This window comes from Chlorocebus sabaeus, chromosome 4, assembly GCF_047675955.1.
Source record: "Chlorocebus sabaeus isolate Y175 chromosome 4, mChlSab1.0.hap1, whole genome shotgun sequence".
Classification (NCBI taxonomy): domain Eukaryota; kingdom Metazoa; phylum Chordata; class Mammalia; order Primates; family Cercopithecidae; genus Chlorocebus; species Chlorocebus sabaeus.
In genome coordinates, this window is record NC_132907.1 from 34,240,101 (window position 1) to 34,256,105 (window position 16,005).

The 16,005-nt window shown below is 35.7% G+C and overlaps 1 protein-coding gene across 3 annotated transcripts in view; it reads right to left on the bottom strand.

Moving 5' to 3' along the window:
- The window catches only part of NDUFAF2 (NADH:ubiquinone oxidoreductase complex assembly factor 2), a 200,701-nt gene that overhangs the window by 79,227 nt on the left and 105,469 nt on the right, over positions 1-16,005 (bottom strand). For 2 of the 3 annotated variants that reach the window (XR_012092766.1, XM_007973461.3), the window contains exon 2: positions 5,320-5,409. The exons of the other annotated variant lie outside the window; for it this stretch is intronic. Coding sequence is in view for 1 of the 2 variants with exons in the window: in XM_007973461.3 (XP_007971652.1) it covers positions 5,320-5,409 (90 nt within the window). In the remaining variant the exon portion in view is untranslated. The remainder of the gene's footprint in view (positions 1-5,319; positions 5,410-16,005) is intronic. 3 annotated transcript variants of the gene reach the window in all.

Consider the following 16,005-nt stretch of genomic DNA (forward strand, 5'->3'; position numbering starts at 1 on the left):
TATAATATCGAGTAAAAATTTGGAAGCAGATAATTTGGGTTCAAATCTGAGTTCTAGTTGCTCTTGATACTTAGGAAGTTACTTAAATCACTCTTCTTCATTAGGAAGAATTAGAAGAGAATTTACACAATTTCTCACTACACATCTACCCATCTACCTGCATATATGCCCAGACTCTTTTTCTGCTATTACTATTCATGACTTTTCCAAGCTTTTGTTCAAAGGCCAATTCTTCCACCTGTTTACTAGATCCTGCCTCATCTTGTCTTCTGAAGGACTTCCTCTTTCCTGTAATTTTTCTTTCTGACTGGATGTTTCCCATCACTATTACAAAATTCTCTTCTGTCTTTAAAATAAAATATTTATTGACTCCATTTTCCTCTCCAAGTACTGCTTCATCATTCTCCTTTTCTTTACAGATAAACTCCTCATAAACACTGCCTATTCTCAGTCTCTCCAAATCCTCCCTTGCTATACTTTTTTTCCTATCATGCATTTGCTCCTACCACTCTACAGAACTATTTTTGTCAGACGTCCCTGTTCTTAAAGCAGAGTTAATTTTCAGTCCTCATTTGACATTTTGATTACTTCTTCCTCCTTGATATTTGGCTTCTAGTACATGACACGTTTATTTTTTTTCCCTACTTTTCTGGCAGCTCCTTTTTGGTCTCCATTTTCTCTAAACTTTGGAGCAGCCTAAGGGTCACTGTTTGAATTTCTCATTTTGTATTTACACTCATTCTGTGTGTGATCTCTTCAGTCTCATTGCTTTATATACCATTTATTTGCTGACAACTCCCAAATTATATCTCTAGTACAGATATGTCCACTAAATTCGTGGCTCATATACAATTTAACATCTCTACTTGGATGTCTAATAGGCATCTCAAACTTAGCATGTCCAAAATTGATTTCATTTTTCCACCCCTAACTTGCTCCTTTCACAGTCCTGCACACGTCAGTTAACAGCAACTCCTTTTTCCAGGTGAGGCCAAAACAGCTTAAGAGTAATTACTGTCTGCTTTCCTCTCATGTTCCATATCCAATATGTCATCAAATCCTGTTGGTCCTACTTTTACCATAGATCCGGAATGCAACTTCTTCTTTCCACTCCCACTGTTACTCTGGCCCAAGTCACAATTAAACTCTTGCCTAAATTATGACAAGAACTTTCTGACTCCATATTTTGCCTATGTTCCCTTAAGTCTATTTGCAATGCAGCTGCCATAGTGATCCTGTTAAATATACGGCAGAACATACGACTACTCTTTTCCAAACCCTACAATGGCTTCCAGTCTCACTAAGAGTAAAAGCCAGAGTCTTTAAAATGGCCTACAAGGCCCCACAGATTGACAATCCTGTTAACTCTCTAACCTTATCTATTAATTTCTCTCTCCTTCTATCCCAATCACACTGGCTTCCTTGCTGCTCTTTAAACATCTGAGCATGTTCCTGCCTCAGGGGTTTTGTACTTGCTCTCCAGTAATGCTCCTCAGCTAGTTAGCTGCATGACTAGCTCCTTCTGTTTTTATTCGGAAGTCATCGCAGTAAAGTCTTTTCTGAACACTATTTAAAACTGCAAAACGGCTGGGCGCCGTGGCTCACGCCTGTAATCCCAGCCCTTTGGGAGGCCGAGGCGGGCAGATCATGAAGTCAGGAGATGGAGACCATCCTGGCTGACACAGTGAAACCCCGTCTCTACTAAAAAATACAAAAACACAGTTAGTCAGGCGTGGTGGTGGGCACCTGTAGTCCCAGCTACTCGGGAGGCTGAGGCAGGAGAATGGCGTGAACCCGGGAGGCGGAGCTTGCAGTGAGCTGAGATCGCGCTCCAGCCTGGGCGACAGAGCGAGACTCCGTCTCAAAAAACAAAACAAACAAACAAACCAAAAAATTGCAAAACCTTCCCCAACACTCCCTATGCCCTTTCCCTGCTTTATTATCTGGGGCCATTAACATACAATATAGTATAGTTATTTATCCGGTGTATTGTCTTTCTCCCACCTTAGAACATAAACTCTACGAATGTAGAGGTCCTTCATAGATACCTACTAAATAAATGAAGAAAAAGGGCACATTGTTTAATCTACACTGTGGGAGAATATGCAACATGCAGGTCCCAGTATTCTGTTTCTAATAATTGATAAATACAATATTCATCTGAACCCAAAAATACTTAATTTACTTTTTCATGGTGTTGAGTTATTATTTTTCACATTTAATTGATGTGTACCACCATAAAAATAATTTTTGTTTAGTGTTTGATTGATACATTTGTTTTAAACATATGTCCCGTGGGAGAGTTATGCCGAATTACTAGATCAGGACAGCCATAAAAAGATTAGAACTTCATTCAAACTCTCTGAAAGTCTCAAAGGCTGAAAAATGAGTCATTACCTACTCATTTATTTATAACTTATTTCTATAAACATCTTAATTCTATACTATTATTGGAAAAAGTGATAAAAACAAACTAACTCTAAGAAGGTGCATGCATTATCCAAGAATTGTAAATGTAGTTTATAACACTAGAGAGTCTGCTAAAATAAGAAAGCTCAATTACCCCTCCTAGAAGTCGCCAATTTATATTCTGTATTTCTTCAAAAAACCTTTGGTATCTACTTTTTTTTTTTTTTTTTTTTTTTTGAGACGGAGTCTCGCTCTGTTGCCCAGGCTGGAGTGCAGTGGCCGGATCTCAGCTCACTGCAAGCTCCGCCTACTGGGTTTACGCCATTCTCCTGCCTCAGCCTCCTGTGTAGCTGGGACTACAGGCGCTCGCCACCTCGCCCGGCTAGTTTTTTGTATTTTTTAGTAGAGACGGGGTTTCACCGTGTTAGCCAAGATGGTCTCGATCTCCTGACATCGTGATCCGCCCGTCTCAGCCTCCCAAAGTGCTGGGATTACAGGCTTGAGCCACCGCGCCCGGCCGGTATCTACTTATTTTTATGGTTTTTTAAAATCATAGTTCTAGTATCTTCATAGCTAGTAAGCAGAAATGGAAAAATATTTTTACTGAAATGATGTTTACATTCACATGCTGGCATAAAAGTAACATAATGCCTATAGCTAACACATGTAAGATATCATGCTATGCCAACCAAGAAGCAATGAGCCTACTGTTTACCCGTGTATGAAGCTATATAACCCAGGCAAATTAACTAATCTTTTTAGGCCTTCTCCATGTATTAAATGGGTGATATGGTTTGGCTCTGTGTCCCTACTCAAATCTCGTTTCTAATTGTAATCCCCACGTGTCGAAGGAGGGAGGTGATTAGATCATGGGGGCGGTTTCCCCCATGTTGTTCTTCTGAAGTGAGTGAGTTCTCATGAGATCTGATGGCTTTGTAAGTATTTGGAAGTTCCTCCTTCATTATTGTCTCTCCCGCTGCCACGCAAAGAAGGTGCTTGCCTCCCCTTTGCCTTCTGCCATGATTGTAAGTTTCCTGAGGCCTCCCCAGCCATGCAGAACTGTGAGCCAATTAAGCCTTTTTCCTTTATAAATTACCCAGTTTCAGGTATTTCCTTTTTTTTTTTTTTTTTTTTTTTGAGACGGAGTTTTGCTCTTGTTGCCCAAGCCAGAGTGCAATGGCACAATCTCAGCTCACTGCAACCTCCACCTCTCAGGTTCAGGCAATTCTCCTGCCTCATCCTCCCGAGTAGCTGGGATTACAGACCTGCGTCACCCACGCCTGGCTAATTTTTTGAATTTTTTGTTTTTTTTCTGAGATGGAGTCTCGCTCTGTCACCAGGCTGGAGTGCAGTGGCGTGATCTCAGCTCATTGCAACCTCTGCTTCCCAGGTTCAAGTGATTCTCCTGCCTCAGCCTCCCGAGTAGCTGGGACTACAGGCACGTGCCACCATGCCCAGCTAATTTTTGTATTTTTAGTAGAGACAGGGTTTCACCATGTTGGCCAGGATGGTCTTGATCTCTTGACCTCATGATCCACCTGCCTTGCCCTCCCAAAGTGCTGACATTACAGACGTGAGCCACCACACCGGGCCTAATTTTCTGTATTTTCAGTAGAAACGGGGTTTCACTATGTTAGCCAGGCTGGTCTCGAACTCCTGACCTCAGATGATCTTCCCGCTTTGGCCTCCCAAAGTGCTGGGATTACAGGCGTGAGCCACCACTCCTGGCCTCGGGTATTTCTTTATAGCAGTGTGAAAATGACCTAATACACTGGGTTAATTACAGTGTCTACCTTATGGGATTTTGTGATAATTAAACACAGTGATGGTAAAGTAATGGCATAATATCAGGCATACAGGTAAATACTTGATATGTGTTAAGCGATATATACAATAAAGGTATTGAGGTTTCAGTTAAGGTTCTTTTAGTTGCACATACCAAAAGCTAACTCAAGCTAGATTTCATGAATTCAATACATAATGATTAAGTACCTACTAGGTGCCTTACGATGTGCCAGGCACTATGCTAGGAACTGGTAAGCAAAAAAACGGAAATACATAACATGGTTATCAGGTGCCATTTTGAACTCAGTCTTGCAGTTGAACTTCACTCAGAGAGAAACTGAACTGGGAACCAGGAAGCTGTTGGAAAACTAGGAAATATTCTGTCTATGTACTTCTCATTGTGAACTAGTTTCCATTTTCTTCTCAGTAAATCAGCTTTTTCTGCAATATCACCTTTTCTAAAATCAATTAGCTTTTTTATGCAATAAAACTTTGATGGTAGATTGAAGGTGACCACTTACAAGGTACTAAGTTCATATGTTATTGTTAGAGCCACACCGAGAGACCAACTGCTGCTGTTTGTCTCCCTTTGATCTTTTATTTTAATTTCAAAGTCTTAGGAAAGAGATCAAGCATCCATCCTTGTCTTAACAGGAGGAGGTCAGTTAACATAGAGTTATTGTGAGTTGAAAAAAATACTCCAAATGGTATCTGCAGCAAGTATCATGCATAATTTATAAAAGAAAAAACTAAAAGTTTAAATTACTTTGCAAGTTCATGTGTGTGGCGAGTGCCAGAAACAGGATTCAAATCCTAAGACTGTGCAAGTGCTGGGTCACTACATGAAAGTGAGTGCCTGCTTAAATTTTGCATCTTAGGATTTTGGCTTGCCTCACCTTAGTCCCAGCTCTACTAATGCTTAATAGTTCTTTTTGCTGTACTTGCATCTGCTTACTAAAATTCGGCACCTTTACAACTTCCAAAGAAATGCAATGTTAAAAAAACAGTTTCAAACATTCAGAGACTAAAAAGAGAAACAGTATATAATTATATATGCTCTTATTGAGTTTGTATATTGTTATACAATTTACCTCCCAGGAGATTCCACTAAAAGCAGAAACTTACCTTCCCATTCTGTTGGAATATCCCCTATTTCATAATCTACTTCTTTTTTATTTGCTCCTTCTACAATTCTCTTCTCTCGAATAGTTTGTCCTATAAGACAAAAGTCATTAATGCATTTTTAAACGAACCTATGATACAGTAGTTACTACAATTAATCTTTTAATATTGCATAACCCCTTATATGGTTGAAGAATTAAATTAACAGGAAAAAGAGAATAGATTTCATTTTGAATTAGGTATATTACAAAAGGCAAATTCTAAACTACTGCAAAAATTTATAATTATTTACCACAGCATACAAAAATTAATGGTAGGCCAGCTGCAGTGGCTCATGCCTGTAATCCCAGCAATATGGGAGGCCAAGCCAGGGGGATCGCCTGAGCTCAGGAGTTCGAGATCAACCTGGGCAACATGGTGAAACCCCATCTCTACTAAAATACAAAAAATTAGCCAGGCATGGTGGCACACACCTGTAGTCCCAGCTACTCTACTCAGGAGGCTGAAGCACGAGAATTGCTTGAGCCCGGGAGGCAGAGGCTTCAGAGAACCGAGATTGCACCACTGCACTCCACCTTGGGCTACAGAGTGAGACTCCATCTCAAAAAATCAATCAATCAATCAATCTAGATTTAATGTACAGAAAAAGAGCAAAAAAAAATTAATCCTATAGAGCACTAATGGCCAATAAAAAATATTTTAATAATCAACAGCAAGTTCAACTCCTTCTGACTTACATGGATATCTTACAGGTAGCAATGGCTACTGCAATCACCCAAGAAAATCGATATTCATGGCTGCTACCAAGTATGTAATGAACCACAAGACCCTGCAACCACCCTGTCCCTAATACACTGGCAAATCCAAGGGAACCAAGCCATAGGTTGAATTCTGTGGCCCATGTTAATCACTGGCTCTTTAGGGAATTTAAAAGAAGAATAACAAAACTGGTCATTGGTTTGGTTATGGCTATGGTAGACTGAAGGTGGGCACTTACAAGCTTCTAAGTTCATATGTTACTGTTAGAGCCACATTGAGAGACCAACTGCTGCTGTTTTGTCTTTCTTTGATCTTTTATCTTAATTTCAAAGTCTATGGTTCTTCAGATGAGAGATAAATATCTGGAGTGGAATAGCAGCAATGCAGAAACATGAAAGCAGAGAGAACAGTAAAATAAAAGTTGGTGAGAATTCAAGAATGTAATGAGAATGCCTATTGCTTATATCTCTCAATAAAAGTTGATTAGTGCATATTTTAAGTTTATACAGAAGGCATAAAACTATTTGTTATTTTCTTTGTTTTCAGAAAGTCTTTATTGTATCTTTCAAAACAGCTTTGTCAAAATGGTTGCTTCAAAACATGTTTCTTTCTCATTGAAACTTTGAGCCTGGGGAAACCAGGTAGGCTTTCTACTTCCTACTATTTAACAAGTGTGCCTGCCTACTCCGGGGAATGTAAGCTGAGACAGAGAAGTCATCAGTGAGGAATGATAAAGGGAGCAGCATGGCATAACAGTGATCAGACCAGCCAGGGAGAGAAATTGGACCTTACAAAATAGTCCTTTCTCTTACCACTCCTAAGCCAGTCTTCCACTATGCTAAATATACTGACTTACATAATTAAATAAATCAACCTTGATGCCTACAAATCTCTCTCCTACACTACCTGAGATTCTATTAACTATAAATTCCTTTAAGTGTGGACAGGAAACTCCTGGGAGTGACTGTACAGGAGAAAGAAAGACATAAAAGGAAAGCCTGAGAAGACTCAATGGCTGGTTTTATTTCTTCCATCTTAGTAATATTAAGTGAAAGGCTGGGAGTTCATAGACAACCCATTAACGGCTAATAAACCTTAAGTATGTGGTCAGGAAGTTCTGCATTTCATTATGAGGTCATTTAATTAGGCTGATTTCATCCTAATGCAGAGGTTCCCCAAGTTCTACAAAGAGGAGTTACCTTTTGCTTATCTTATCCAGTAAATTTACAGTAGGACAAAGGACTGATAGTAAAAGTTGTAGGAACAAGGATTAGGGTACAAGGAGCATACAACAATGACAACTGCATTTCTCTCATAGTAGAGGCTCAATATATGTACATGTATTTTTACTAAAACGCTATTTACATTCACATATAAATACATCATAACAAATTACTATAAATTTAGTATTTATAATTTAGCATCATTAAAGTATGCTTATATGACAATTTTCAAAATGTGTTAGTCAAATACCTATGTCTTCAAATAGTCCTTATCTAATTACCGAAACGTAAGAATGACTTTTTGGAGTAACAGTTATAGAGAGGAAAACTATTGTCTAAAATAAAAATGCAAATACATGGGATCCTCAAAGTACATGTGTGGTCTATAAGTTTTTAAATGTAATCAATAAAGTTTAGCACATGGGGAGAGGATAGACAGGTCTATAGTTCTCAGTAGCAGTACTAAATGCATATATATTACAGGCATCTCTGCAACAAAAAAATTAACTTTCTATTCCTACTCTTAGGTCTATCAACTTCATGTAAGGTCTCCCAAGGATTTAAAAAATCAAAGGTTATACCTATTTGTTTGTGTGTATGCATGTGTGTATGGAAACACAGGAAGAGTAATTAATTAGCTAGTTTAATTTCAGGACAATCACTGAATAAACCTTTGTTTAGAAATAGGTGAAATAAAGATTTTTTTAAAAAAGTATACATCTTTAGTAATATAAAATAAAGCTATTAGCTTATTAAATTCTTTGTAATCAGATATGTTTATTTCCTCAATAAATTACTGTAAAACTACTCCCTTTTTTTGGAATAAATATTACTTGTTCAATTTTTATGAATTGGGAATGGAATTTATGCCTCCCACTGAGTAAGGAATTATGTACAAACTGTACACGTACTTATACTAATATGCTTTCATGCAATATTTGTAAAGACAACTCTATTTATCATAGCAAAAAAATTTCCATCCTAGTGAATAGAGCAAATTTAAGTACCTGCTCAAGTGTCAAAATTTTAGGATCTAATTTACATTTAAAAATTAACTTGGTAACAAAAACATTTAATACAATATATGTATAGGTTCAATAAGTACTAATACAACAAAAATAATTGACATTGGTGGACTCAGTGAGTATTATTAAGCAAAAGAGTACATAGCTGTTTTATTTAATACTAAACAATATTATATTTAATTGAAACACAGATTTGAATTCAGGAAGGTAGTAATGGTCAACAATCTATGGATTTAAAGACTGTAGATATAACAGTATATTTTTCTAAACTTTAAAAACTTTAAAGCTGGTTGCTGTTGAGCTAATTGCCCTAGGAGGATGGCAGATTTCCTATTTCTTTGTTTAGAAATATATGGAGGTCATTTAGTTTTTTAAAAAAAGAAAGAAAGGAAGGAAGATTAAAAAAAATAAAAGGTGAGATCCTGAGGCATATCGTAGATGACAGGGATTTAGGTAAAAGACAGATTTCACCTGTTCTACTGAGCTTCTGGGATAACGTATGAGCATCCTGGACACAGACATGGGAAGGAGCCTCTAGAGCAGAATCCTAAACTTCAGCCTTTCAAGTACCATCTTTGCAATTTTTGCATACTTTAGAGTACTATATCCTAATATTTTTCTTTAAAATAATTTGCATTTTTCTTCAATACTCATTTTTACCTTACTCTAAAAAATATTCATGTAATCACTGACTTAATGTGCTAATTGTGTTTTTTGCTCACCCATAAAAATAGATTTAAAAAATTAAAAGGGTTGTCTCTGTGTCATCGAAAATCATCTTATAGACCACACTTGGGAAACCACACTGCAGACCCCATTGGTTTGTAGAGACAGGCTCAGCCACACATACGGTGATACAGGGCATAGAAACCAATATAACCAGTAGGAAATTCCTATGGACAGGGAATGGCTGTTGAATATCGAAGTCTTGGATTATGTTTATCCTTGATTTCAAAAAATCCTGTAATTCACAACAATGTTTTGTTAGGTTTGAAGGAAGAAGGGAGAGGTCCTAGATTTCCAGAAAGAGTCAGGGAAAAGAAAAAAAAAGCACTAATATTTATGGCATGTTTACCATGTGCCAGACATTGAACTAAGTTTTAGCTCTGCATGAGTAATTTCATTTAAGCTTTACAATGCTATGAGGTACTATTATTACTTCATTTTACTAAACAATTTATATATTTCATTTATAAAGAAATTGAGGCTTAAGAGAACTTAAGACATTTACTTGCTAGCAAACAGAAATCAGGATTTGAACATGGGTCTTTTAACTCCAGATCCTAGACACTTAACCACTAAGATATGCTGCCAGACTTTCAGATGACTACAAATGTTACATCTACAAATTGACTACATTTCAGTAGGTAAAATATAAGGGCTAAGCTAAAAGCAAAAGTTACTGCCATTTCTTAAAAGATTAAAAATCACCATTTCTTTCCAAAAAAGAAAAACCACTACCTTTCATTAAGGCATTTCAGAATGCAGAAAACATATCTTAAATCACTTAACTTAATCCTAGTAATAGATTCATTAAAACTTCGCTGAAGAAAATCTGGAAAATACCAAAAAGTAGAAAAAAATAAAAATGACCTGTAAGCGCGTGACTCAAAATATCGTTATTAACATGTTATTCTGTTCCCTTCAGTCTATTATAACTAATAGATTATAAATATACAAACACATATACATGTGCACATGTATTTATGAGATTAAAATTGTATCTATATCCTTTTCCCTACCACATGGAAAATATGAAGCTTTTCATGTCACTGTTCCATAACTTAAAAAGGAAAATCAATATTCAGTTTCTGAACTTATTCTGACATTCTGAGGAAAAAGAAATTTCTTGTAAAAGTGTGTTAATAACTTTTTTCTGTTCAACTGTGTTTAAAATGTGAAGATAAAAGTAAAAAAAATTGCCTTGCTAAGCACAGGCAGTAAAGCAAGTTAAAAAATACTAAAAATGAAAATTTATATCAAGTAAAGATATGTATCAGATATGCCATACAAAGGAGGTTGTACAAATTAAGGCAGAACTTCAAGATCAGGGAGAAAGAAAGAGGTAAAGTATAGTGATCCATACGTTCTTTATGTTAACATGTAATAGATTTATTAGTGATATTTTAAAATGAATTAATAAACACTTAAAAATTCGCACTTTATGTATTTAAAATAAATTTCATTGTATATATTTAAGGGATATAACATGATGTTCTGGGATATGAATAGACAGTAAAAAGGTTACTAGAGTGAAGCAAATTAAAATATACATCATCTCACAGTTATCCCTTTTTGTGTGTGGCAAGAGCAACTAAAATCTACTCATTTAGCATGAATCCCACACACAGTACAATTTTATTACCAACAGTCCTCACGAACATTAGATCTCTAGATTTGTTCACCTTACATATCTGCTACTCTGTATCCTTTGACATACATCTCCCTACTTCTCCCAACCACCCCTTCATGTCCCAGGTAACCACTGTTTTGTTGCTGATCTCTGTATACAATCAGCCCTCTGAATCCATGGGTTCTGCAGTCACAGATTCAATCGACCACCACTGAAAATATATGGGGAAAAAAATGATAAAATAGCAATACAACAATAAAATACAAATTAAAAAATATGGTATAACAACTATTTACATACCGTTTAGACTATATTTGGTGTTATAAGTAATTTAGAGATAATTTAAAGTATACAGAAGTATGTGGATAGGTTATATACAAATACTATGCCATGTTATATAAGGGAATTGATCATCTGCAGATTTTTCATCAAAATTTTTTGATCAAAAATTAGTTGACCATACATGTTTAGATTGATTTCTATTCTGGTCCACTGATCTACGTGCCTATTTTTATGCCAGAACCATACTGTTTTGATTATAGCTCTGTAATAAAATTTTAGATCAGAAAGTAAGTGTTTATTAATTTTAAATCAAAGTTGCTTCCAATTTTGTTTTCCTTCCTCAGAATTATTTTCGCTCTTTGAGGTCTTTTAAGGTTCTATACAAACTTTAGGATTGTTTTGCTATATCTGTATAGAATGCCATTGGAATTTTGATAGAGATTATGTTACATATGTATACTGGTTTGGGTACTATGAACATTCTAACAATATTAATTCTTCTGATCCATGAGCATGGGATATCCTTCCATTTATCTGTGTCTCCTTTAATTTCTCTCATCAATGTTTTATAGTTTTTGGTGTACAGATTTTTCACCTCCTTGCTTAAATTTATTCCTTAGTATCTTATGTTATTTAATGCTGTCATAAATGGGATGGTTTTTTGATATCTTTTTCAGTTAGGTTGTGTATTAAAATGCTAATTTTTGTATGTTGATTTTTATATGCTAATTTTTGTATCCTGTAACTTTGCTGAATTCTTTTTTTCTAACAGGTTTTTTATTTTTGCTAAAATCTTTAAAATATTTTTATGTATAGGATCATGTTTTCTACAAATACAGATAATTCTACCTCTTTTCTGATTTGGATGGCTTTTATTTATTTTTCTTATCTGATTGATCTTGCTAGTACTTCTACACTGAACAGAAGTGGTAAGAGTGTGTGTCCTTGCCTTGCATCAGATCTTAGTGGATACATTTTCAGTTTTTCCCCATGGATTATAATGTTAACTGTGTGTTTTTAATAAATGGCTTTTATTACATTGAGAAACTTCCCTTCTGTAACTAAACTGTTGAGAATTTTTATCAAGAAAAAATATCAGACTTTGTCAAAAGCTTTTTCTGCAGTAATTCAGATGATCATGTAGTTTTTATCTTTCATTCTGTTGATGTGATGTGTCACATTGATTTCTGTATGTTAAACCAGTCTTGCATGCCAGCAATCTCCCTGCTTGGTCCTGGTATATATACTTTTTGATGTGTTGTTGGATTTGGTTTGCTAGTATTTTATTGAAGATTTTTGCACCAATCTTCATCAGAAAGATTGGCCTATAGCTCTTTTGATGTCTTTGTCTGGCTTAGGTATCAAGGTAATGCTGACCTCATAAAATATGTTTAGAAGTATTCTCTGTAGCTCTATTTTTCAGAGGAGTTTAAGAAGTATCAGTATTAATTCTTCTTTGACTGTGTGGTAGAATTCAGCTGTAAAGTCATTTGGTGTTTGGGTTTTCTTTGTTAGGAGGTTTTCTATTACTTCTTTAATGTGTTTATTAGTTATTGGTCTATTCATGCTTTCTATTTCTTCCTGACTAAATCTTGGTAGGTTGTATTTTTCTAGGAATTCATCCATTTCCTCTAGGTTATCCAATTTGATAGCACATACTTGTACATAATAGTCCTGTATGACCTTTTTATTTCTGAGGCATCTGTTATAATTTCATCACTTTCATTTTTTGTTTGAATTTTTTTTCTTAGACTGGTTAAGGGTTTGTAAATTTTGTTTTTCAAAAAACCAACTCTTTGTTTTATTGATTCTTTCTGTTTTTTCTTTTGTTCCCTATTTGATTTATTTCTGTTCTTAATTTTATTATTTCTTTCTTTCTGCTTATTTGGGGTTTAGTTTGTTCTTTTTCTGGTTCCTTGAGGTGTAATGTTAGACTATTTATTTGAAATCTTTCTTCTTTTTAACATAGGCATTAATTGCTATAATGTCCCTCTTAGAAATGCATTTGCTGCATCCCATGTTTTGGTATGCTGTGCTGCCACTGTCATTTGTCTTAAGACATTTAAGAAGTTTCTCTTTTGATTTATTCTTTGACCCACTGGTCATTCAGGAACAAATTTTTAAATTTCCACATATTTGTTAATTTTCCAAAGTTCCTCCTGCTACTGATTTATAGTTTCATATAACAGGAGTTTGAAACAATACTAGATATATGGTCAATCTTCTTTTGTGGCCCAACACAAAGTCTGTCCTGAAGAATGTACTATGCATGTGTGCTACAGCAAGTTGTTGGATGCAAAGTTCTGAATATGTCTGTTAGTTTCAATTGGTCAAAAGTGCAATTCAAGTCCAGTATTTCCTTATGAATTCTCTGTCTGATTACCCATTTTTGAATGTGGGGTACTAAAGTCTGCTACTATTATAGTATTGCTATCTATTTCTCCCTTCATGTTCATTAATATTTGCTTAATGTATTTAGGTGCTCCAATGTTGGGTACATATAGATTTACAATGGTTATGTCCTCTTCATGAATTGACCCTTTTATCATTAACTAATGACCTTCTTTGTTTCTTGCAATAGTTTTTCACTTGAAGTCTATTTTATTACATGTAAGTATAGCCGTGCTTGGCTTCTTTAGATTACCATTAAATGGAATTTCTTCTTCCATTCTTTTACTTTCAGCTTATGTGTGTCCTTAAAGCTGTTGTAGGTCTCTTGTAGGCAACATATAGTTGGATCTTGTTTTTCTTTTTAACTCCATCTAACCATTCTATCACTTTTGATTGGAAAATTTAATCCATTTACATTCAAGTTCATTACTGATAAATAAGTACTTACTACTATCATTTTGCTATTTGTTTTCTGGTTGTTTTGCAGTTCCTTTGTTCTTTTCTTCCTCTTTTTGCCTATCTTTATGATTTCACAATTTTCTATAGCTGAGCTTTGATTCATTTCTCTTTATCATTCATGTATCTGCTGGAGTGTTTTGTTTTGTGGTCAAAATGAAGCTTAAATACCATATTTTATAGTTATAATCTACTATTTTAACCTGATAATTACTCAACATCTGATGCATATAAAAACACTGGACTTTTATCCTCCCCACCAATTTACATTTTTGATACCACAGTCTACATCGTTTTGTATTTTGTATTCCTTAACAACCTATTGCAGTTTTAATTATTTCTGATAGTTTTGACTTTTTTGTTTTTGTTTTTTTTTTTTTTTTGAGACAGGGTCTTGTTCTATCACCCAGACTCCTAGCTGGAGTGCAGTGGCATGAACATGGCTCACTGCAGACTCAACCTCCCTGGCTCAAGTGATCCTCCTGCCTCAGCCTCCAGAGTAGCTGGAATTATCCAGCTTTTTTTTTTTTTTTTTTACCTTTTTGAAGATACATGATCTTACCATGTCGTCCAGGCTGATCCCAAACTCCTGGACTCAAGCAAGCCTCCCAAACTGCTGAGATTTCAGGCATGAGCCACCATGCCTAACCTGGTTTTGACTTTTAACCTTTATACTAGAGATTAGTATGATTTACACACTACTTTTACAGTACTAAAGTATTCTGGATTTAATATTTGCTTCTATCAGTGGTTTTTATACTTTCACATGTTTTCATGATAGTAATTATCATCCTTTTGTTTCTGCCTGAAGAATTCCCTTAAGTGTGCCTTGTAAGGAAGGACTAGCAGTAATGAATTCCCTTGGCTTTTGCTTCTCTGTAAAAGACTGTTTCTCTTTCATTTCTGAAGAACAGCTTTGTTGGGTATAGTATTCTTAACTGTCAGTTTATTTCTTTGGATATATCTTTGAATATATCTTTCCAGTCTCTCTTGGCCTGCAAGGTTTCTGCTGAGAAATCTGCTGACAGTCTAATGGAGATTCCTTAATATGTGACTTGAGGCTTTTTTCTTGCTTCTTTTACAATTCTGTTTTTGACTTTTGATAGTTTGATTATAATGTGCTTCAAAGAGGATCTCTTTGGGTTCAATCTATTTGGGGAGCTCTAAGCTTCATGGATCTGGATATCCGTATCTCTCCCAAGACTTGACAAGATTTCTGCGATTACTTCATTAAATAAGCTTTTTGTCCCCTTCTCTGTCTCTTCTCCTCTAAGTGCATTTCTCCCATTGCGCATTTTTTTTCTTAATGGTGTCTCATAAGTCTTATAGGCAGTCTTCACTCTTTTTCATTCTTTTTTCTTTTTTCCTCTGAGTCATTCCAACAGACCTATCTTCAGATTCACAGATATCTTTCTCCTGCTTGATTGATCTAGCCTGCTGTTGGAGCCCACAATTGTATCTTTAATTTCATTGGTTGCATTCTTCAGCTCCAAGATTTCTGTTTTGTTCATTTTTATGATATCTATCTATATTGAATTTCTCATTCAGATCATAAACTGTTTTCTGTCTTCACTGAATTGCCTATTTGCACTGTCTTGTTTCTTAATGACTTTCCTCAGGTTCATTATTTTGAATTTCTTTTAGATAATTAGTAAACTTCAATTTCTTTGGGGTCAGTTACTGAAGAATTATTTTGTTTCTGTAGTGGTGTCATATTCCTTGTTTTTCCATGTTTCTTGTGTATCTGTGTTGATATCTACACATCTGCTGGTACAGTCACCTTTTCCAAACTTTACAGAGTGGTTTCTGTAGGTGAAGACTTTCACATGTAGATGGGACCAAGGATGCCACCAGATAAGTAGAATATGGTGGCTCTGATTCTATGTCACCACAGTGATGTGATGCCATGCAGCATCTTCAGCAGTGACCAAAGTTGGTAATAACTTCAGGTGCCTCCATGGTCTAGGCTTCAGGAGTTTGTGCTACTGACTGCAGCAGTGTAGGTTATTAGGGCACAGGCTTTAGGAATCCTCTCATTCTTGTTATCCTCACAGTGGTGAGTCTTAGCTTAGGGGATCTCTCTCAGTGTCAGATCTAACATGGCTCACAGGCGGAAAAGGCAGCACTGGGATCCAGAGCACAGATGCTCAGAGTATCTGGAGAGTTGGGTTCCTCAGCTCAAGGTCTTTCAAAACTACTG